Genomic DNA, 21,254 nt, shown 5'->3' with positions numbered 1-21,254 from the left:
ACTTTGAGCATCTGACAGCTTTCTACTACAAACGTTCAATGAAGTTAATACGTCTCTTGCAAGGTTAGTATCTGGATGGGAAACGTGAAAAATATACCACCTTGGGGAAAAACATAGGACCAAAAATTATATTTTAATGCTCAAAAATGTGAACTAAGCAAGGTAGATTGTTAGCCTGCTTCATGCAAAACAAAATATATTAATCCAAAAGTAAATAAATATTAATACACAGCTTTTAGGAAGAGCAGAAGGAAGTTTTCGGGACGGTCGACAAAGAATAAAATATTTTGCCATAAGCAACGAAGTTTGCAACAAGAAAACAACAAATTTTGAACTGAGAACCTTTCTATTGTACTAAATTTTTCTCATTTAATTAACCCACTGGAATTTAACCTGCCATCAGGCATACTTTTCTTTAGAGAGGGGTACCTTTTCGTGCCCTGTCTAAAGGAAAGTATGCCTGGTCACAGGTTAACTGGAAACCTCCCTTCTTTACAACTGATAGAAGTGGCTCTTACAATAAACATGATAATAAAAGGGAGGCAATGATGACAATATAAAGAGAAAGATTTATTTTTTTCCCTGAAGATATAACAGACCAATTAAAAACCCAGTGACTATAAACCTCAAGAGCATAACTAATGAACGAGTAATGAAAATGCAATTTGTCAGAGAAAAGTAGTTCATTTCACTTGACAATGTAAGGGCCAGTAGAACCAGTGTAAATGATTGACACAGGTTGAAAAAAAAAAGGAAATTAAAAAATGATCAAATACCATGAACAATACAAACAAAAGAGATTTCATCCTATTCATTTTGAATCCTTTGCAACTCGTACTGCGGACCCTGTGTTGTCAAACAAAACAACATCGTTCTAAAGCGGCAATGCTATATCTCACTTCCAAACAAGTGGGCATTCCCTTTCTAGAAAAAACGTAATCTGAGATTGTGCTTCTTCACGACTGGCAGAGATGAAAGATAAAAGTACTTTTTTAATGCCAAAAAAGACTTACAGACAATATGGTATCATGATCATCAACAGAATCCTAGATCTACATCAAAGTGGGAAATGTTCCCACATCTTTAAACAGAGGGTAATTTCTCACATTTTACAGTTGTGCAACTTCTTGTTCTGAGGTTATTTTTTCTTCTTCTTTGTACTACTTCCAGAACAGACAGAAAAGGTTGAAAAAAGGCAAGAGGCACAATTTACTTGACCCCATAAAAGCCGACATTTTGGATTGCTGAACTCACACAAGTGATTAAACTCATGCTAACAACTTCCCAAACCGTAGTAGTAGTAGTAGGTAATATATCTCAGAGAGCAATCATGGAAAACCTAACTGTCATTATATCTGCTATATTCATGTAACTGTAGCGTGGCAAAACTTTGACATTAAGCTACTACAACAGTGTGGCTTAGGTGTTACAACATGCGAACACCTTCCCCTTGACTTGGGCGATTGGAAACTACGTAGCCGGAGTTCCCTTCGGTTCCAGTTGTCAGCACATTCCACAGTATGCCTTTCATCCTTGCTGGAACGTTCACACTGGGATAGTCTGTCGTGGTGAGTTTTACCATTTGGACATAAACTACTGTGCATACTTTTGTCTCTGTTACTGAAAGACTTGGAAGGAAAACCTTTTAAGGCATCTACACAAGATTCAGGTTCAGTCTCGTCGCTGTCCTCAGAGTCACTGCTACTCTTATTTCCTCTTAGTCTTGAAGATTTTGATTTCCGTCGCATCAACTCTGTGATACGCGCTTGCTTGTTGTTATTGTTGTTGTCATGGTTAATGGCATTTTGAGATCGCTTTCGCTTTCCTGTCACCTTTGCAGTTTCAGTTCCACTTGTCTGATTTTCTAACATGTTTTCCAGTCTGAGAGGATTATTCTCTTTCCGACTCTCCTTCTCGTCAACTTCACGTTTACTACTGCTTCTGGTCTCTTCAGCGTCAATGTTCTTTGAACCCCGAGAAGTCTGCGACCGTGTTTCACGTGACACAAGGTCAGCATTTTGAAAATCTTCCTCTGAAGGAACGGATCCTTCTTTATCGATTTCTTTGACTTTCGTTGTCAATACATCTGGTAATGATACATGTCGACGTTTTCGTGTCTGTGGTTTTAAACTGATGAAGACAGGGGCTTCATCCTCCATCTCAGTCATAGTATTGCGCAGTAAACGCCTTGGTTTTTTACCGCTTGACTCACACGAACTTTGAGACTTGACACGAGTTCTTTTTCTGATGAATACCTCACTGTCACTATTCTCTACACTGTCTGGCTCTTTGCTACAACCAGGTATTAGATTCATAGAAATAGCAAAGGGTGATGCCCCACTAACTGCATGGCTGTTTCTCCTAGTTCGTCTCGCTTTTGATGACTCAGCAGCCTCTTCTATGTTGGTCTCAGATTTGTCAAAAGCCTCTGCTGTTCCCCTTAGGGTATGACTGATGGAGTCTTCCACAGTATCCTGTTCTGTGCTGGAACAGTCTCCAGCATTGCTCATGGTGTTTGACAAATCAACTGTACTGCTCACTCTTGAAGCCAATGAACCTGGAATGCTATCACAGCTTCCTGTTGCAGATGCTGCCCATGTCAAGTTGCTGTCACCAATGAAATTATCCTTACACATGGCAAGTACCCCCTGGATTGCTTTTTCATCCATCTTGCAAGTGTCATCTGTCAGCATCTCATATTCCTTCCAAAACACTTCTTCTCTGGCTCGATAAAGCTCACGCCTCATCTTTTCACGCTTGGTTACCATGTAACAAAGGTTGCGTAACTGTAAAAATAAAGAGAAAAACTGGTCTTGTACAGGAAATTACAGACAAATTTGTTCTCTCTGTATTTTCCTTATCATCTTTCTCCAAGGCACACTGCCCAAGAGGTTAAATATGCAATCTGCTCTTATTCTGGGTTTTCAGGGATAAAGAATACTTATTGACAGCTTTCTGCTAAGTTTAAATTGCTGTAAGTCATTTAAGCGGAGACAAAATTATGGTCTGCGTATCAATCAATCCAATTTTGATCTGGGTTTATCCCCATAAACGCGGGTGGCCAGATTTACCCCACTTTGTCAGCAATCTTTCTAACTCCCACTCTCCATCTCGCTCAATTCATGGCGTCCTTTTTCTCCAAACCAACGCTCTTGCTCTCCTATTTCACTGAACAGACAATAATTTTAAATGCTGCCATCCTGTTGCTACTGCAGAGGTAGCTAGTTGCACAAGAAATGAAACAAAGGCCTATTGAAGGAATCACCTACAGTAGCTAGAGCTGATGGCAACATGAGTGATAGCAAAATAATATTTAAAAAATAAAAGACACAATGTCACCTTTTCTAGATTGCAGCGAAGTTTTACAATTCGTTCCAACTGTGCTTGCAGATTGCGAGAAGAATCAGCTGCACCCTTTAAATTTAACAAAAACAAGAAACAAAAAATTAGGAAAGATATAGCAAGACCTGATGTGTTACTTGAACAAAATAATGCTTTGACACCAATAACTGCATTTGTATTATGCAGAGAATCTCCAAGTTATATTATCATTTACAGAACGATGGAAAAGCAACAAAGACAGGATACTCGTTCATGGGATTAACCTTCCACTGCAAATTTACAAAGCTTTATGACATCTTGGAGCAGTACATGTACTAATTTTACGCTACGATGAAGTACTTAAATTTCTCTCACCTGTTTTCCTGAGAGTTTTTCTTGTTGCTGAAGGGAGGGTGGCAGAAGAGGTATGTCATCTTGGACCTGACAAAAAAACATGTATGTCTTCCTATTGTCCTTGTCAGAATTAAAGATTCCCAGAGCAACTGATCAACACCGACTAGCTTGTGACAATATTGATGAAATTACTTTGTTGAATTTTAATTAAAATAAAATCTTAAATAAAGGACATCTGAAAGCAGCAGGGTTCTGAGTACAGCTCAATGAATTAATGTAGCACTAAAATGACAACAGACACAGTTTTGATGGTTTGTCCACTGATAAATAATTAAACTGAAGCCAAATGACAGCCAGAGAGCACCAAAAACACTACAAAACTTAATATTATGGCTAGTTTTCAGAATGACCCTTAATAATGTTCTGAATCCTTACAAATCATAACCAAACCAAGAAGAGACAAAAAAAACAACAACAATAATATAGGGTTACCTTTCTCTTGAGTGTCCAGTACTTGTGTATTCTGGCAGCCAGTTCCTTGGGCAGGTTCAGATCTTTTGCAATGTCCGCAATACTTACAAACTTATAGAACTCATCTTCCATTTGCTTTAATCTGCAACAAACACATAGAATCTCATTATTTCTTATGGGTTAAGAGAGAAACTTGTAAGAAATAATGATCAGGTCCCAGCTAGCTTCATACAGTACAAAAAGCTCAGTGGTAGAGCTGCTAGCAGTGCAATCACAAATTCATGGGTTCTGGTCTTGTTTAACATAAACCCATTGACCCTTGAGAGTGAGACGTAACAATGCCAGACAATTTTACTCGTCAATTGGTTCAGCCTGGATTTTTTTCAGGATTCTTTACAGGTGATCATGTTGTTCCATTACCTCCAATGATCTTATGCTTCACAAATCATATCAAATATGTTCCTCCCTTAGTCTCTTCAAATACAACAATGACTGGTTTACCAAAAAAGATACAACAAAAAAGATAGATGCTAAATGCCTTTTAAGCAAGAAGATAGATGCTAGATGCCTTTTAAGCAAGAAAAGCTTCCTCTTTATGAAAATACCAGAGGTGTTGATGTATTTATTTACCGAGGGTAAGTACTTTACAGTCATGAAACTGATAAACTAGTTGCCCTCCCACTTACTATCTATGAGCAGCTTTTAGTTACCTTTTTTGTCGTAAATTCTCTGCATCTTCTGACGAAGTTGTAGTATTATCCTCTTTAGTCCTCTTGCTTGGTGACTTGCTCTTGTGACTGTGTTTTGTGCAATAACTCTGTATATAAATATAAAGATAAATGAATGAAAATGTCATGGTTGCTGTCTTCACAATTTTACCCAAATTAATTTGAACCACTTTTTTTTTTTTATTTATGCTGATGTGTTGAGTTATGGAAAATAATGTTATGTGTAAAGGTGAATTAGTCACAATGCTCACAATATGTCTAACACCATCTGCTGCTGAATCATCCAACACAGTCCTCATTTCCAGACCATGCTTGAAACCACAAGTTACGTGGAAAGCTGTCACACAACTTTTTACCTAAAAACACATGAAAAACATCATTGCAACAATAATCAACAACAGCTCCAATATTGAATTCAACCATTTTCAAGCAACCAACATCATTATGTACTAACAAAGTTTAAACTTACTGTACACTGAATACATGCTCCAACCTTCTCACGGCACAAAGAGCAAACTAGGTTCCATCTACTTGCCTGGATATACCAAGAAACAAACAAACAACAGATTCATGTAAATGCAGTATAAATCAATAATTATTATTGAACTACTTAGGTTGACCAAAAGCAAATATCAGCAGATGGTCGCATGTTTACAACAATGTAGCATCAGGATTCTTTCTGGGGTGTCCTGCAGATTCATCTGGTTTTTATGCTCCCCTTGCCTTTTTTTCTTTTCTGCATTAAGACCCTGTTACACTAGACAATTAACATAGAGATTTAGCCAAGCCTAAAAGCGGAGCTCCCACGTAATTTATTCTTACAATAATTTGACCTGGCCTGAGCCTGCGATCCAATCAAAAACCAGTACTTGGTTGGCTGCTAACTTAAAAAAAAAACAGCCCAAAAGAACTCTTAGAAAAAAATATTCCTCCAATCACGCCATGTAATTACTGTTAGTTTTGAAACGCCTACCTTCCCTTTCTCATTTTTCTCACGAATTTTCTAGTGAATATAAATAGTGTCTTAAAGGGAAACGTGCTTCGATACTACAACTTCCCTGGGAATTTGCAGTTTCATGCTCATCGATAGCTAATACATGTTCTGCAAGGGAGTTTAGAAAACTGTAGAGCACACGTTTTTGGACAACGCCTTAGTTTTATTCATGTACGCATTATTATAAATTGCGCACTCTTAAGGTATATTCAGCTATTATTGTTCAGCGATCATAGAATCTGCTACTTGCTACCTATCAATGGATATCCTATCAAGCTATCTTTTGGTGTGAGTCGTCCACCGAAGTAAGTTTTTATCTTTTCGTACTTGATAGTTTAGTATTGCATGATTATGGTCGATTTTTAGAGTTTAGTGATGGAATTGCACTAGATGTGAGATTGTCGAGAAGCTTGTTAAATTCCAAATGATTCTTTATGATTTACTTCGCATTATGTTCATTTTAGTCTTAGTTTAGTAATTGTTGCGCTACTGCTGTTGCTAGTTATAAGTTACAATTTATTAAGGTTCCATTGACATTCAGTTATCACCAAGTTATGTTTATGTCGCATGTCGAATTACTAGATTAGTTTAATACTCTCTAAATCAATTGTATACCGAATTATCGTTTTTCAGTTCGAACCCACAGCCATAGCCACATCTACATCTACATCTACCGCTACCATAACTATTACTCATCGCTACAAACCTACTTGTACTGCTAGTACTGTTACATCGTAAAGTTATCGTCAATTCTTCAAGCTGTCGTTACTATGTAACTCAAGGAACTGAGATTCTTGAACTTTGATTAAATCTGGTGTAGGTATTACCTATCTGTGGAGTTCGATTTGTCTATTGCCTCACACTAAGTCAGCTACCCCTGTAATTGTTGAAGATCGCCGGAGTATTTCGCAACCTCTAAAATCTTAACAGTTACAATTACCAACAAATAGACTTGCAAGCATACACTGCACTAGTAACAAACCACTTCTAAATAATGAACGTTTGAATCTGTTGTAGATTGAACGTGTAGCAATTTGCATATGATGCCGAAAAGGTTACAATGTCATGTGTCAGCAAATGTCGTGTGATGTCTTCCTCCAATCCTCGGCACCAGAAAACTTGTCTCATTATAACAATACTAATAATATTAAATAAAAAACAAAAGCTTCAGCAGTTAACTCCTTTAAAGAAACGTTTATGAAGGGAACTAGAATGTCACCTGCGAGATCGAAAGCACCTTGTGTGCCTGCAATTTGCATAACTACCCTTTATGCGCTTATGTCACATAATTCACCGTGGCATATATTCACTATTTTTGCAAGGTCATACTCAGCACATGTATTTACATGTATTTACAAAGGCAGAATGGATACAGAAGAAGTCAAAACAAACAAGTTCCCCATCAAGTTGCCTTAGAGAATCTGCCTCTCTGGGACTCCAGGACACATTAACTTTGATTCGTGTTGATCTTCTTCTCAGCCATCAACTTAATGGTGGTTGCGAGCTGAGAGTCGAATTCAGAACCAACCTTAATTTAAGCGGATAAGTCGCATAAAGGTATTTCACACGTGAAAAAAATCTCATTAAACGACAATGTATCCACCTGATTGGAAACTATATGAGTAGGCAGCTGACTTTTGAGCCTCTCATGCAACTTATCAACAGTGTGACAGCAGTCTACATTCGCTGCGACTGTCATACAAATGGTTTGCGTGGAAGAAGGTATTCTCGTCGCTCCCTTGATAAATAAAATCTTTGAATGGGATTTTTGGTAGCAAAAGGTTTTCGTCTGATGTTAATTTTATTCTGACTGCTATCATGCAACATTAGTCTTTGTGCAAACGTACTAAAAAATCATCATATCATTGCGACATTTGTTTACATATGATACGTGTAACTCCCGCTGTCGTGACCACCATAAAACAGACTCCACTTTTTATTTCATGCAGTCTGCGTTATAAAAGGAGATTCGACCATGCATTGCCCTGAAAAATGTCGACTTGTTGTGAGTTTTGTATATCAATTTCTTTCTGAGATGTTGCCGCAAAGAAGTTCTTGCGATCCGGATTTCTTAACGGAAAGAAATTCTTGTGGTGTCAACTTCCAACCGCAAAGAAGTTCTTGCACAAGTAGCCGCAAGAAGTTGGCAGCTTGCAGATGCAAAAAGAAGTTCTTGCGTGTGCATAATTTTTGGGCTATACTGTAAATGGCCATAGTGTTTGCTACAACTTGTCTCATAATGGCATGTGAGAAAAGTTGCATAAAATAATATTGCACAGTTTAACAGCACCTTAATTAATTGCTTTTTAATTGGGTGGAGGAGGACGATGGAGAGATCTGTTATCCCATCAATACATTAGGAAGGGAGTGGTGACACTCAACTGTTGCGTTTTGCAGTAATAACTTACAGGAATGTTTTCAATTCGGGTAATTGGTTCCATTTTTGAGACATTTCCAAACCCAACTTCAGGAATCCACAGAGCACAACTGACATGAACCCAAGACTTGCAATTCCTAGGAACAATAGCAAAAGTAATAAAGAACTTAAAACAGTTTAAAAGCATAAGGAGGGTTCACATGGCCTCAGATGTACAAAAGGTAAATACCATCACCTGCTACACAAATCACTAATTCTTGTAAAAGCTGTATTTCTAGCACAGTTACTTACTTAGTTCTCTTCATGGCACCTCCGGAGTGATTACAAAGAATGCAGTAACATGTTTTCATTCCTTTGCGACAAGGATGACAGAGCCAGCTACCAGCAGGGATGTTCTGAATTCCATAACAGGCTTGGTGAACACAGATATCGCATGAATCACAGAAAACCATCTCATTTAATTCCTCACAGTCAGGCTGTTTACAAATCAAAAAAAATATTAACCCATTCACACATAAAGCAGAGACATAGTAAAATCTATAAGTTTAACTTTCATGTGGGAGAGGGTTAAAGGGGACAATCTGTAGTTTTTCGGATACAAGGCGTACTCAGTTGAAAGACACACCTTTAACTTTCAAACTTGATGGCATTTATGTCACAAACTGAAAATGTCATCAATTTAAAATGCTTGGTTATTAGAAGCAGCTCAAAATAATAGAGGAATTTGGGTCACCTCACTGCTAGTTGTGCTGTCTCAACTGAAGATTGCAGTGTATGTCAAGAAAAGTGGCAGAAGGAAATTCAACTAGAATTTAAATCCTGCTGTTATTAGTACTTTCTTGCGGGTGTTTTTGTTGTAAAAAGAACTGAAGGCCATCATCATGGAAGATGATGTGAGGTCACCATTTTGGAATCAAAGTACGGGGAAGACTGGGACGAGTTTAACATACAAGATAGCTGCAAAGGAACAAAGAATCATCCCTGCAAGAGTTTTGTTGCAAGAAGATACTCGGCTATAAGATGCACCTTAATTGAGTTTAGATCACATTTGGACCCAACAAGCAATTTCTTTGAGAAAAAAATGTTGTGCCTTATAACCAAAAAACTATGGTAGTTTTTGAGTGGACTTACATGTTGATAATACTTCAAACTTTGAAAAGCTACAAAGCTAAGAAGCAAAATGTCAAGAGAGCTGATCCCAGTGGCTCTCCTTTTAATTAAGGAATAAAATTTTGTCCCGAAATTTCCAAAAAAAAAGTAGACAAACATTATTGTGCATATTTACACTGCAACCATACACGTTACATGTATAGTCCAACTTTAATCATTTACGTGGGTACCCAATTTGAAGAGCACACAGGATGTTACTTCAATTAACATAACTTTGCAAACTAGCCAAAAATGTTCAATTTCTCGCAAATCCAGTAAATGATAAATTTAACTATGGAGTACTTACAGACTGGCAGACATCACAGCACACATCCTCATCATATTCTATACTCAGCCCTTCTTGTGTAGCGATTGCGTGTCCCATATTGTCATAGCACTAAGAGGAAGTAAACAAATATTAGAAAAGCCATTAGCGTGTCGTGGACTATTTAGATTTATAATGTAAAATGGAACAAAAATGACAGAGGGTCTACTCTACAAGTAACAGGTTGCAGGTCAAACACAGTGCCATTATTGTTCAAGAAGGGTTAAAATGAAAGAAATTCATAAATTTTATAAAGGAAGATGGCAGAAAGAGAGATCCTCAATAATAATCTACAAATACCACTAGAAAAAGTACCTTGTTCTCAATGTATGACACAGCTTTCTCTAGTACAGCTTCTTCTAATTCAATCAAACCCTTCTTCTGGCGTGACTTGTTCAAAGCTGTTAGCCATTCTACATCCATTCTGCTGAGGTCATAAGGGCATTTCGAGCTTGGGGGTCGTCCTCTCATTTTACTTGGGGTAACAAGCAGTTTGCTTTGCCTGCAAAAATAATGTATAGGCAATGCAATAAATCTCATAATGTGAAATGCCACCATTACAGCAGACGTCCTCACGAGTCCTTGAAAAACTGTAAACATCACTTTCATACAGAAATAACCCCAAAACAATGAAATCTAAAATTATTATATTTTTAAAATTATATAAATAAAATCCTGCAGCCCTTCTGTATGTCATGGATTGAAGTTTCACAGTAATGGCAATGAATTTCATGGGTTTCAGTGAGGTTTAAAGCATGAGGAAGTCCGAGTTTTTCAGCTTTTAAACATTTCAGTTTTGTATATTTTCTCCAACCAAATGAAGTCAGTTGAGAAGCTAAAAATATGAGAGCATGGCTGCATTCACAGTGGGCCAGTTTGCACTCTGTACAGCCCTAAACGTAACCTTGGAAGGGAAATGTTCATTTAATGAGCTACAAAATTGGCAGAAACATACAACTTGAAATTTGCTGTCCTCTTGTACAATGGCTCCACTGGCCTAAAAAAACAACAAATACAACATGTTTGACACACCATATTTAAGAATTAATCTTTGAAATCGAGGTGAATAGTGGCAGAATATTTACCGAGCCGCGAATTGTTTTAGTATATACTCAGGAAGTGATCTCAACAACATTTGCAGAAGAAAACCATCCAAAGTCGATTTAATTGAATTCTCACTTCATGCGTGGAAAACGTGCAAGCGGCACAAAGCATGCGCGAAAGTGTTTACAGAAGCTTCAAACATGGCAAATCTAAATAACCTTCGTTAAAATCCTCGACGCAAACAGCAAAATGGTCATTTAACACCGTTTAAATCAAGAATCTAAATAGAAAGTCTGCTTGTTAAAACATTTTCACCATTCGATCAAAGTTTTTGAGGTTCATTTGAAATGGAAATTGAAAGTGCAGTTGGTCAAGGATCCACATGAAATATCAGCTGCGCTGTAATTGAGGTGAGCATTAGTTTGTGGTAAAATGACCTGTCTTGTTTCCTTACAGCCGTTTAAAACTTTCTTAGACATTTTTTTAATTCCTCGATTTCAGTAACAAATTTGTTTTGGTGGGCGACCAGCCCTACAAGAGAGAATTACTCCAAGTGAAACAAATTGTTGGTGTGAAGATTGTTTAATTTTCAGCAATAATTATCTGGAAAAACGAAGTCAAACACTAGTTGGCAAAAGTATGAACTCTTCTCTTACCCTTGAAAACTTTCAGGCCAAATTTTGTGGCTTTCTTTGTCTTCTGTAGCACAGCATCTTTTTGTATTCTCAATATTTCCGATTCATAAATGCTGGCGAGTTTAGGCCGGCCATTTTGTTTTGTTTGGATCAAGCATTAGTCACTCCGTAGTGAGTGAATAATGCTCAATAATTATTACTCCGAGACAGCGAACCAATCAGATTGCTTGAAACACCAAGATCACTGAGTGAGTATATACTAATTTAGAATAAACAACATTAAAAGTTGTATGGTGAATTAATTTCAGCACAGCCTCATTAACATCAGACTAGCTGGGGCGTAAGGTCAAATCCCTTTAATTTCAGAGAGACGTACCACCAGAAAGTACCCGTTGTTCTTAGCTGGGACTATTTATTGCTCGCAGCTCTTTCCTTCCATTGAGTAGCAAAACATTTTACTGTCCCATCTTTGACTCCCTTGGGGAACCCCTTAGAGAGGAAAGAGTTTCGCAAATTGTCTCCTTTAACTTTCCCTCCCTCAAATGGGTGACATTTATAACTTCACTCTATCTAACCCCTGGTGATTTGATTCTTCAGGGGGACCCATTAGTGGTGAAAAGGTAGAAAACATCTCCATCCACTCAAACACTTTCTCTCCCCAGACTGGCAAACATTTTACTGAATCTAACACCAGCTGATTTTAATCATTTGAAGGGTAAACCCAAATGATGAGTAATCACAACAGCTCACCTGAATGAAGGTTGGAATACACCCTCGGGATTCACAGGAACCTGAGAATTGAACGTGAATGATAAAAAGGAGGGGTGTCATAGGTAGAATGAAATCAATCTACATGATTGTCTTGGCTAGCTGATCAGCTGCATTGTTTATTTATAAAAGAAAGTAGCATTTTTCTTAAGAGAGCCACAGAAAAAGAGAAAATAAAAATTTTTTTAACAAGAACAAACAGAAAAATCAGCTAGTATGAGAAAATCAAATGATGTTAAATGAAAATTAACTGAGTTAACAACTAGGAGTGACTGTGGTCAATTTTTGTCAGTGGTTTTGTTATATTTCCACATGCGTTAGATTCCTCGTGCTTTGGGTTGTAGAGCTTATTTATCGGTGTGGCGGGAAGAAGGAGCATTTTGTGTGGAGTGTTTTATTGGTTCTCTCCCCCTGCCCCCGCTACGGATAGCCTACACTTTGTTCCAAGGATTTTTAAGCGACTTCCTTTAAGTTCACAGTATTTCAGTGTCACCGGGTTGTAAGAGTGTAAGTGCATGATAACAATAGGCCCACAGCATTGATTCCAATCAAAACCAGAAAACAGATGCTTTGCAAGTCTCAACGATGATATTTAAAATTGCTTTATACTTTTTCTTAACAATACTGGGAAAATTATACAATTGTGACATCTGTTATAGAGTCATACGATAACCGGATATTTCACTGCGTGCACCGAAAACACAAAAACTCATTTCCGGTCACGCACGCAATTCTTTATTAAAAATACATATTTCCCCGGTAATCTGTCACATGGTCTTCCGTGGTTTAGTGGTCATCGCGATTGCCTCTGAAGGAAGAGGTACCAAGTTCGAATCCCTCTTGAACTGCCTTCTATGAGACAGAGAAATCTTACGCATGTGCAGCCAGAGAGCGACCCAAAAAGAGTCCAAAGTCTTCGAACAAAGTAATTACTGGATTATCTCCAACCAATAACAGGCATCGAAGAACAAATTATTAAAGTGGACCAATGCCAAAGAACAGGATTTGAGATGATCTTAAGACAAGTAGCAGCCTGGCATTTGCCTTTGCCATTACACGTAAACTTAAAGCTAACACTCTACTGTCGTCCTAGTGTGCACTTTCCATTCTTCCTTATTTTCAATAAAATTACCTGCACTCCCCTTTCCCACTCCTGTCTCCATGAATCAGATATCGTCATGTAGTTTTCAGGAGTCAAATTCTGATGGTCTGGCAGCTTCATGGCACTTATCAGGTCCGTCCGAAATATCTGTCACAAAAAGCAAGGTAAGCTTCTCTGCACTGACTACAAGTAGTCTCTCATTTGCCAAAGTCAGTTGAGCTCACAACACAAAAAATCAAAACGACTGGTGACAAAACTCTGGACATGAAAGACAAGTAGTTTCATTGTAGAAACAAGCCCCAGAGGCTCATAGGCTGGACAACTTTAACCATTGGATACCATAAACACCCGCATACAAGCCGCACCCTGAATTTAGCAGCTCAAATTTTGGTAAAAAAGTTTTTTGAAAGAAATCAAAAGGAATCCAAACTTATGTCTTTAGAAGTCTTCTTCATCCAGTGTTTATTGAACGTAAACTCACCATTAACATTGAAACAGAAATACTTCAAAGTCTTGTGCAAAATTTAAGCACTTTAATACATGTATAATGAACATCACTTCTACCAACTTTGACACATGACTGATCTTTTTCTGGTATTTGTTGACAGGAATTTCTTCATTCGACACCATTTTTCCAGAGAATTTTGCATCATAACAAGAATGTGAGTGGAAAGTTTGTAGCTTAGTCACCAGGCATTAGATCGGACGCGAAGATAGAAAACTGGACACCAGAAGCAGCCTTTTTCAAATGTTCCCGCAGATAAGCCGCACCACTGATTTCTAGCAATGATTTTTGGGGAAAAGGTGCAGATTATCTGCAGGTGTTTACAGAAAGTCACTATTCAGAGTATAAAATACACTTCAGCTTAAGTGTTGGCCAACGTTTTCATGCATGCCTTTACTAAGATATGGTAAGAGTGTGTATATTCATAGTTACATGAGCAAAAATTCAAAACATATGCACAGAAAGAAACTGCTAGATGGTGAATTATTCACTGGACAAAGTTATCTGACCTTTGAACAACTGAGTCCAGAACAAATTTTGATGTCTGCTGGTTCGTACTTCTCTGGTAGAGTCAGAGTCAGGTGAATAAATCAGAAGAATATTTGCCTTGTGATCTCAAACAAATCTAACTCCAAAAGATAATATTCCAATGTCTTATTCTTTGCTTTCTCAAGGTTGAAAGAGCTATTACTGACAACTCTAAATCTCTGACAAGCAAAATCTGGCCTTGACTAATCCAGAAAAAACTTTGTTTGGCATTTCATTATTCTTCATGACATCTCATGAGCAGCCCTGCTTTATGTGTTACATTAAAGTAATAGTGCTCACCTCAGCTGGTTTACGGCCTTCAAGAGAGAAGCTGACAGGAGAGGGGGGTTGTGAAGATCCTAAAATAATAAGAATAATACTAATAAATTATACATTTAAAAAAACACCTACACAATAAAAGTATTTCACAAAAAGAGGAATTAAGCTTAGGCTGATTTCATTGAAAAACACTACTGACATAGGCAACAGGTGTTTGGAAATCCCTCACAAGACAGATGTACAATGGTTGGTAAAAAGAAAAGAAAGCAGACACATACAGCAGAACAATACATTTCAGAAAACTCATTTGACCAAGTCATTTCATTAGAAAGATAAAGCAAAACTATTTTTAACACTCAGTATCTCACCATTAATATTATCACCAATGCTGGCATTTGGGAACCTAAGTAAAATAAAAAATACCAAAAAATCAGTGTTACCATAAAATGCAAACAGGATAGTACAGTATTATTATTATGTGTCTGAATTAACCCATTGACACTGGGAGTAAGACTTAACAGATTTTACTTGTCAACTGGGGTGCCTGAGAGGTGGAGTAACCGATTTTATCATATGACTAGCTCCGTGAGCGGGTAAGGTGAACCAAATTGCGCGCTGCAACTGGCTACCCAAGCGGGCAAGATGGAGCGATACTGCCCGCTCAGGATTTCTCGCTTGCTCCGAAAGACAAAGATCATTTTTTGGTGTTTTAAGTCATATAATAAATCCTTTATTAATTAACCGAGCTTGTTCTGTCAAGATGGCCGGATATTGGCCTTGTTCTTTTTTTGAGTGTTTATGGACCTCAACTTCGCCTCGGTCTGTAAACATGCAAAAAAAGACCTTGGCCAATATCCAGCCATCTTGACTTCACGCTTGGTTAATAACTCATATATACAGTTTAGTCGGCCATTCCCCCCCCCCCTGCAAAACCCACATTATTATTATCATCATCATCTTTTTAATTCACTGCATTTAAATCCAGCAATTACCCCTTCAGGTCTAATGACTTGGCTGCATTGTCACAGTTTTTCTCCAGATCCAACTCATCATCTCCTGAAACATCAATCATGATACTCAACAATAACCCTCCATTGTTCATCAAGTACATTGCAAACTGAAAACAAATCTCAAGGTGATAACAAGGTTATGACAGTATTAACGAAATCCCATTCGCATAATGTTTAAAGTGCTACTATGATCAAAAATCACTTCTTTTTCTTAACACTTCAAAAGTTCTTGCACTGAATGCTCAAAATGTGAGATTTCATGCAATCAGTTCAAGAGAAAAACTATTTCTTTTGATGGCAAAATTTTCAAGCACAAGGGCAAGAAGCTTATACAAGTGAAAATGAAAGTCGACATAAGCGTCAAAATCAACTACTGCATCCGGCATTTTGTTAGAATACTAAGATGCGGGGAATCTGGAACAAGTGCTTTAATGGGCCAGATGTAGCAAATTTCCTTGCCCTTATGCTGCACTTCGTTTTCACACGATGCAAGTGAACGCAAGCATAAGCACAAGCACAAGCACAAGGAAAACGACAAAGTTTGGTCCTTGTGCTTGTGCTCATGCAAGCTTACATCAAACCCATTTTCACAATGAAATAAGCACTCTTATGCTTGTGCGTGTGCTTGCGTCACTAGTGACAACCAGGTTTTACTTGATGTTGTACTGACGGGGAAGCCCTCAGAGAGCTGGATCGAGGATAAAATGACACTATTTACTTCATTTATTTAGCCACTTTGTGACAATCAAATTCAGTAATTGTATTATGTAGTACGATACGTAATGTGTAGCTTATGCCATATAACTACCGTTATCCAGGATCTCCTGCCACTGTAGTTGAATAAACAATACTTACTTACTTACTCACTAGCTCCCAAAATGCAGTGTGTGAATGCAGCTTAATTGCCATGCAGAACACAAATTTGACAATCTGAAAGCCTAAAACTCTTGTGCTGCATACTAATGGCAGCCGCATTTACACACTTTATTTTTAAGCTTGTGAGTAAATGATGTCAGTTTCTCCTTGATCCAGATTGCTGTAAGCTTATCAGTCAGAACCACTACAAGTAATGGCGCACAGTTAAATGAAAAAAGTGGAGTTAATTTAAAATAAACAGTCTTCCTCCTGAAATTACTGCAAAAAAACTTCACCAGTTGAGCATTCAACACAAGTACTTTTTCACTCATATTATTCTATAGCCTGAGTAGACGCTTCTTTCCACTGGGGATGACCCACGACTTTCGACATTCGGGTCTGGTTCAATTCCCACCCTGGTCAGATTTTTTCTCTGTCCTCGTGTGGGCCCATTTCCACCAGTAGGGCTAACGCTCACATGGTTCATATGGGATAGAAATCTAGCACTTCACATTACACTCCATTCAGTTAACTCTGTTTAAAAATATAAGTGCTACACGGCCAACGTTTGTATGAACGTAACCTTTCCTTAATTATTCTATAGATATTTGGTTAATCTCTAGTTGGTGCGCCCCAGTGACTTGTGCACGACTTTGCCTTTTTTCCTGTGGAAACTATCATCGAGCAAGCCCAAGTACAGTGCATGTCTTTCAACCACACGCAAACAATATAATATTATTGGGGTGGCCATTTTGCAAGGATCTCTAGTTTACTTTCTTCCTCCTCCCTCTTTTGCCTGCCATCGACTACTACATCTTTTACTGTAATATTACCGTAATTCTTATGGCCGAAGGTAATAAATAAAGGTATTATTATTATTATTATTACATTCTTCTTCTTCCTAAACCTCTTCACGTGTAAGTACACTTATATCATGCCCCTAAAAGGAGTTGAGCGCAAGGTAGAAGAGAAAATCACTTGTTCAAGACTGGCATACAAAAAAAATTATGCTGCCAGATACATTGAATCAATTCAGAATTTATGAGAAAATAGTTACAATGCTGATTTTCTGTTTGTTTTAATTAATTTCCGCTAGGCACGCACAAAAGCCTATATCTATGTATAATCAAAATTATTCAAAACGGTGAGTATGTTAATGTCGAGACAATGTGTTGAGGTCCTCATTGTAAAATAACTAAACTTGAAACTGTACAATATTCCGAAAATAAGGTTCAGTCGCTAATGCAGTTACATCGGCGACGTGCTGACGGGGGATCCATGTTTAGCGGAAAACAAAACTGATCCTCATTAATTAAACATTTCCCAAGGAGTTAAAATCACATGGTTTGAAACCCGATAACAAACAATGCCAAAACATGCAAAATCACTCGCCATGAACCCAAAAACCGTGGAATTATAATTCAAAGATTGAGATTGCTCGGAGTAATCGAAGGTAAATGACTTGTGCTTTCGATGTGATCGTTTTTCATCGATATTACAAACACACTTGAGCAAGAAAAAAAAGGGATGGCATCATAAGCGATCAATTTTAACCAAGGTTTTATGATAACAAAACACGGACGCGAAAGTTTTCATTGTGAACAGCGCTATTGTGTGTCGCCCTTTGTGTTCAAAACGTTGCGAAGCCTGCTCTAAATATTCCAGAATCAGGCAAGACTTACATTTTACATTTTAGATGGGTAATCAAAGCGAGGGAAACACTAAATTCATTCCATATTGCACTTCAGAAACGAACGATAAATACATTTCCTTGCATACATTACAAAACAAAATGCTCCACACCGAAGTTGGAGGCGAGGTCTTACCATCGAAATATTCGCCGCTTTTTCTGTCCTTTTTCGCCTTCGAACCCATACCAAATCCAACAAGTGTAAAGCCTAAGCATTAAATTTGTTTCCTAAAGTACGATTTTCCACCATTCTACTGAATTTCACGACGTAAAACCCGTAATATTTTCAGCTTTCTGAGAGATTCCCGCCATATTAAGAGACGTCATTTTTTCCTTGATAGTCACTCGACCGTAGCCGAATGACGTCATCATATTAATTCTCTTCCCAGTTCTAATCTTATTTATCCCGTCCAGAACTCAAACGAGGCAAAACACGACTGATCAGACTGATGGACCGGACGATGGACCGCGCCTTTTTGATAAGCAGCAACCGGTCGTTAATTTTCCATTGGCCATTTCACGTCAACGCAATTCAAAAGTCGAGAAGAGTCTTATACAACGAGCTGATGGTGGAATTTTCAAAAATCCCGCTAATAACTGCCAGACAACTAACTTTTTTTATGGGCAGCTAAGCCAGAGTACCGCCTGTACAAAAAACCGGTACAAAGCTATGATTTTTCCATGCGGTCAAATTGCAAATCCCCTTAAACAGCCAATCAAAAAGTTGAGTTTAGGTGTTTGATAACCGGTAATTTACTTATCCAAAACCTTTACTGGGTATCGCAAAAGTTCAGCGTTGGTCTCCGTTTTCGTCTCTAAGCAACAAAAATCTTGGGGGGCATCTTCGGTGAGACTGTCATTTTATTTTATTAAATTAACCACTTGCATGGTGTTTATGTGATAAAATTGTTTCTTTGTTTTTAGGAAACTGAACTTCAGTAAAGTAAATAGACCCTGCTCAAACTCTCAAATTCTGGTTACCAAAGTAAACCCTAAAAGGATTGCTTTGTCGGAGTCCTGAAGTAATTAGGAATAGTTGTATGTATCCGTAAATAATGTTATCTAGATTAAATCATGCAGCCTTATCACATTGGCTCGATTTTCAGTGTGAGCATAACTTTGCACAGCGGAAATGAGTTATCAATCTAACAAAGTGAATGTTGTTCACGACAGACTTGAGTGAATATTCTTCAAGTATGGACGCTACCTCCACAGAACAGAAAAAAACGGGGAGAGCTCACAGGATAAAGTCATGTCCTCAGCCTTTCGATTTGATCTTTCAAGTAGTGTGTTGCAAGGACTCCTCTGACACTGAATTCACAGAGGCGAGGAAGATAATAGAGCTGTTCCGTCAAAATGAAGAAGGGTTTGATTTGGACGATATCAGCGCCTCTGGCATGACTGCTCTAACTCAGTGTGTTCTTGATGGTAACTTGCAGAGTGTAAAGGCTTTGATCGCGCTCGGGGCCAATGTGAATACGAAAGACAGGCGAGGGAACACAGCTTTGCACCACGCAGCTAGCGAGGGTTATATCGACATCGTCAAATATTTGCTTAACTGCAATGCTGATGCTAGAGCGCTAAATCGACAACGACTTATGCCTTTGGAAATGGCTGATGGAAAGGAAATAAAAAAACTTTTGTCACGTCACAGTAAAATCTCCCGACCTGTCAGTACGGCAAGTGACTCGTCAAACTAGCCTGCCTTGAGAGGAGAAATGCGTTCTTTGCAGCTACCTTGCGAGGCAAGCTCTCAAGCAAAGAGAGCATGAGTTTTTTATATGGATGCACAACAGAGAAGAAGAGTGTCCCTTTTCCTGGCGTGAGCTTTACAATCTCACGCCCTTTGTCAACTCCAGGCTACATCTTCAACGCAGTAGAATTTTAATATCGCGACCGTTCACAAATTTAAACATATAGTTGGATATAATACTGTATACTTTGGTACAATTTACGTGCCTAACATCATTCATTGCGCTAATATCCCCCTTATCAGCATAATCGGAAATATAGGTCACCGGAGTTGAAAGCAGGCCGAGTGGAAAGATAAGAAATCGTTGCGAGTCCACTGACACATGTAGAAATTTAAAGTCAGACTTTTTCTTGGATTGACGACTGGAATCTCTGATTTTGCATTTATATCAGGTTTGAGTACACTGTGGTACTAACCCTAACCCTAACCTTAAGTACCACGAGGCATCGCACGAGGCTTAGCCACAAAGCCAGTACGAAGCAAAAAAAATCTTAAAGACAGAACATTTTGCCATTTTTATTCATTTCAGTAGGATGAATAAAGATTTTTTTTGTCTCAATGTATCAGCCAATCAGAGCTTGCTTCTCAATAAAATGTCGGTGATAACTAAACTAATGCATGTGGGCTTTTTCTGGGTTATGAGTGACACGGAGAATCCTATCGCCTGCTCAAAATTGGACGAAAACATTTACTAGTGGAGCCTTTTTGCGGCTATGTCGGTTAACATAAATGGTCCGCCTCATGCCGAATGTTACATCATTCAAAATGAAGCACCCTTTATCTGCAAGAGGTCATCATGAGTTCCAAATGGTACAGATCGAGGAAAAAGCGAGCGCGAGAAGGAGTACTATCGGTTTTTTTCTCTAGCTCACTTTTTCCTCGATTCGGACCATTTTTTCGCGCGTTCCCTGAGACGGCAAATAAGCACTGTTTTAGAATGACTGCAAAAATTTTCACGCTCTTTATTGTCAATAAGCGAACAGACACATAAATTTATAATTTATGCGATAATGGCGCCATATTGCTCGCGTCAGACGGAAGTTTCTCTCATTTTTGTCTCGCTTTCTTCTCGTGTTTTGACTTAATTTTGACCCCTCTGCCTTTTTGTTATTGTAAAAAACAAATTAATGTCAGTTTTTCATGCGTCTGTCCTGTTATTGATCATGAATTTCGTCATAACATTGTCAAATTAGTCTGCGGATCCCGGCATTTGCAGACTGAAGACCGCAGACTGCAGACTAACTCTAAATCACAGTTATTGAAAGCTAACCGTTTTTTAGAAGTGGGTGCTTAGACCTAACTGTTTATCAGTGCTACAATGGAACCCGGTTAATACGGACACCAAGGGGACATGCCGTTTTGTCCG

At 38.2% G+C, this 21,254-nt stretch overlaps 2 protein-coding genes across 3 annotated transcripts; one reads left to right on the top strand and one right to left on the bottom strand.

Moving 5' to 3' along the window:
- Nucleotides 1-549: 549 nt before the first annotated feature.
- On the bottom strand, nucleotides 550-18,471 carry LOC138000204 (PHD finger protein rhinoceros-like). Its single transcript, XM_068846450.1, has 18 exons — nucleotides 18,272-18,471; nucleotides 15,573-15,636; nucleotides 14,949-14,983; nucleotides 14,602-14,660; nucleotides 13,299-13,415; nucleotides 12,149-12,189; nucleotides 10,675-10,716; nucleotides 10,035-10,221; nucleotides 9,702-9,791; nucleotides 8,537-8,721; nucleotides 8,277-8,382; nucleotides 5,344-5,409; nucleotides 5,126-5,230; nucleotides 4,857-4,963; nucleotides 4,168-4,288; nucleotides 3,697-3,762; nucleotides 3,340-3,414; nucleotides 550-2,786 (listed from the first exon to the last, which is right to left on the bottom strand). Exons 1-18 carry the CDS (start codon nucleotides 18,318-18,320, stop codon nucleotides 1,365-1,367), a joined length of 2,937 nt encoding a protein of 978 aa, XP_068702551.1. The 5' UTR covers nucleotides 18,321-18,471; the 3' UTR covers nucleotides 550-1,364.
- LOC138000207 (protein phosphatase 1 regulatory subunit 12A-like) lies at nucleotides 17,880-19,977 on the top strand. 2 transcript variants are annotated; one of them, XM_068846454.1, is made up of 2 exons: nucleotides 17,880-17,898; nucleotides 19,309-19,977. In XM_068846454.1, the coding sequence occupies exon 2, from the start codon at nucleotides 19,332-19,334 to the stop codon at nucleotides 19,833-19,835; it is 504 nt and encodes a 167-aa protein (XP_068702555.1). In that variant the 5' UTR covers nucleotides 17,880-17,898; nucleotides 19,309-19,331; the 3' UTR covers nucleotides 19,836-19,977. The 2 variants fall into 2 exon arrangements, with proteins under 2 accessions (XP_068702555.1, XP_068702556.1); XM_068846455.1 differs by lacking the exon at nucleotides 17,880-17,898 and adding an exon at nucleotides 18,964-18,982.
- Nucleotides 19,978-21,254: the final 1,277 nt, after the last annotated feature.

The sequence above is a fragment of the Montipora foliosa genome, chromosome 4, assembly GCF_036669935.1.
Source record: "Montipora foliosa isolate CH-2021 chromosome 4, ASM3666993v2, whole genome shotgun sequence".
NCBI classification, from domain to species: domain Eukaryota; kingdom Metazoa; phylum Cnidaria; class Anthozoa; order Scleractinia; family Acroporidae; genus Montipora; species Montipora foliosa.
Note: the sequence above shows the minus strand (reverse complement) of the source record. Positions and strands in the feature narration are given on the sequence as shown.

Coding starts and splice junctions, on each gene's coding strand:
- LOC138000207 (XM_068846454.1), top strand. CDS start 19,332: ATGGACGCTACCTCCACAGAACAGAAAAAAACGGGGAGAGCTCACAGG.
- LOC138000204 (XM_068846450.1), bottom strand. CDS start 18,320: ATGGGTTCGAAGGCGAAAAAGGACAGAAAAAGCGGCGAATATTTCGAT. Junction 14,984..15,572: donor AAGTCATTAGACCTGAAGGG/GTAATTGCTGGA, acceptor TATTTTACTTAG/GTTCCCAAATGCCAGCATTG. Junction 10,222..10,674: donor AGGACAGCAAATTTCAAGTT/GTATGTTTCTGC, acceptor TTATTTTTGCAG/GCAAAGCAAACTGCTTGTTA.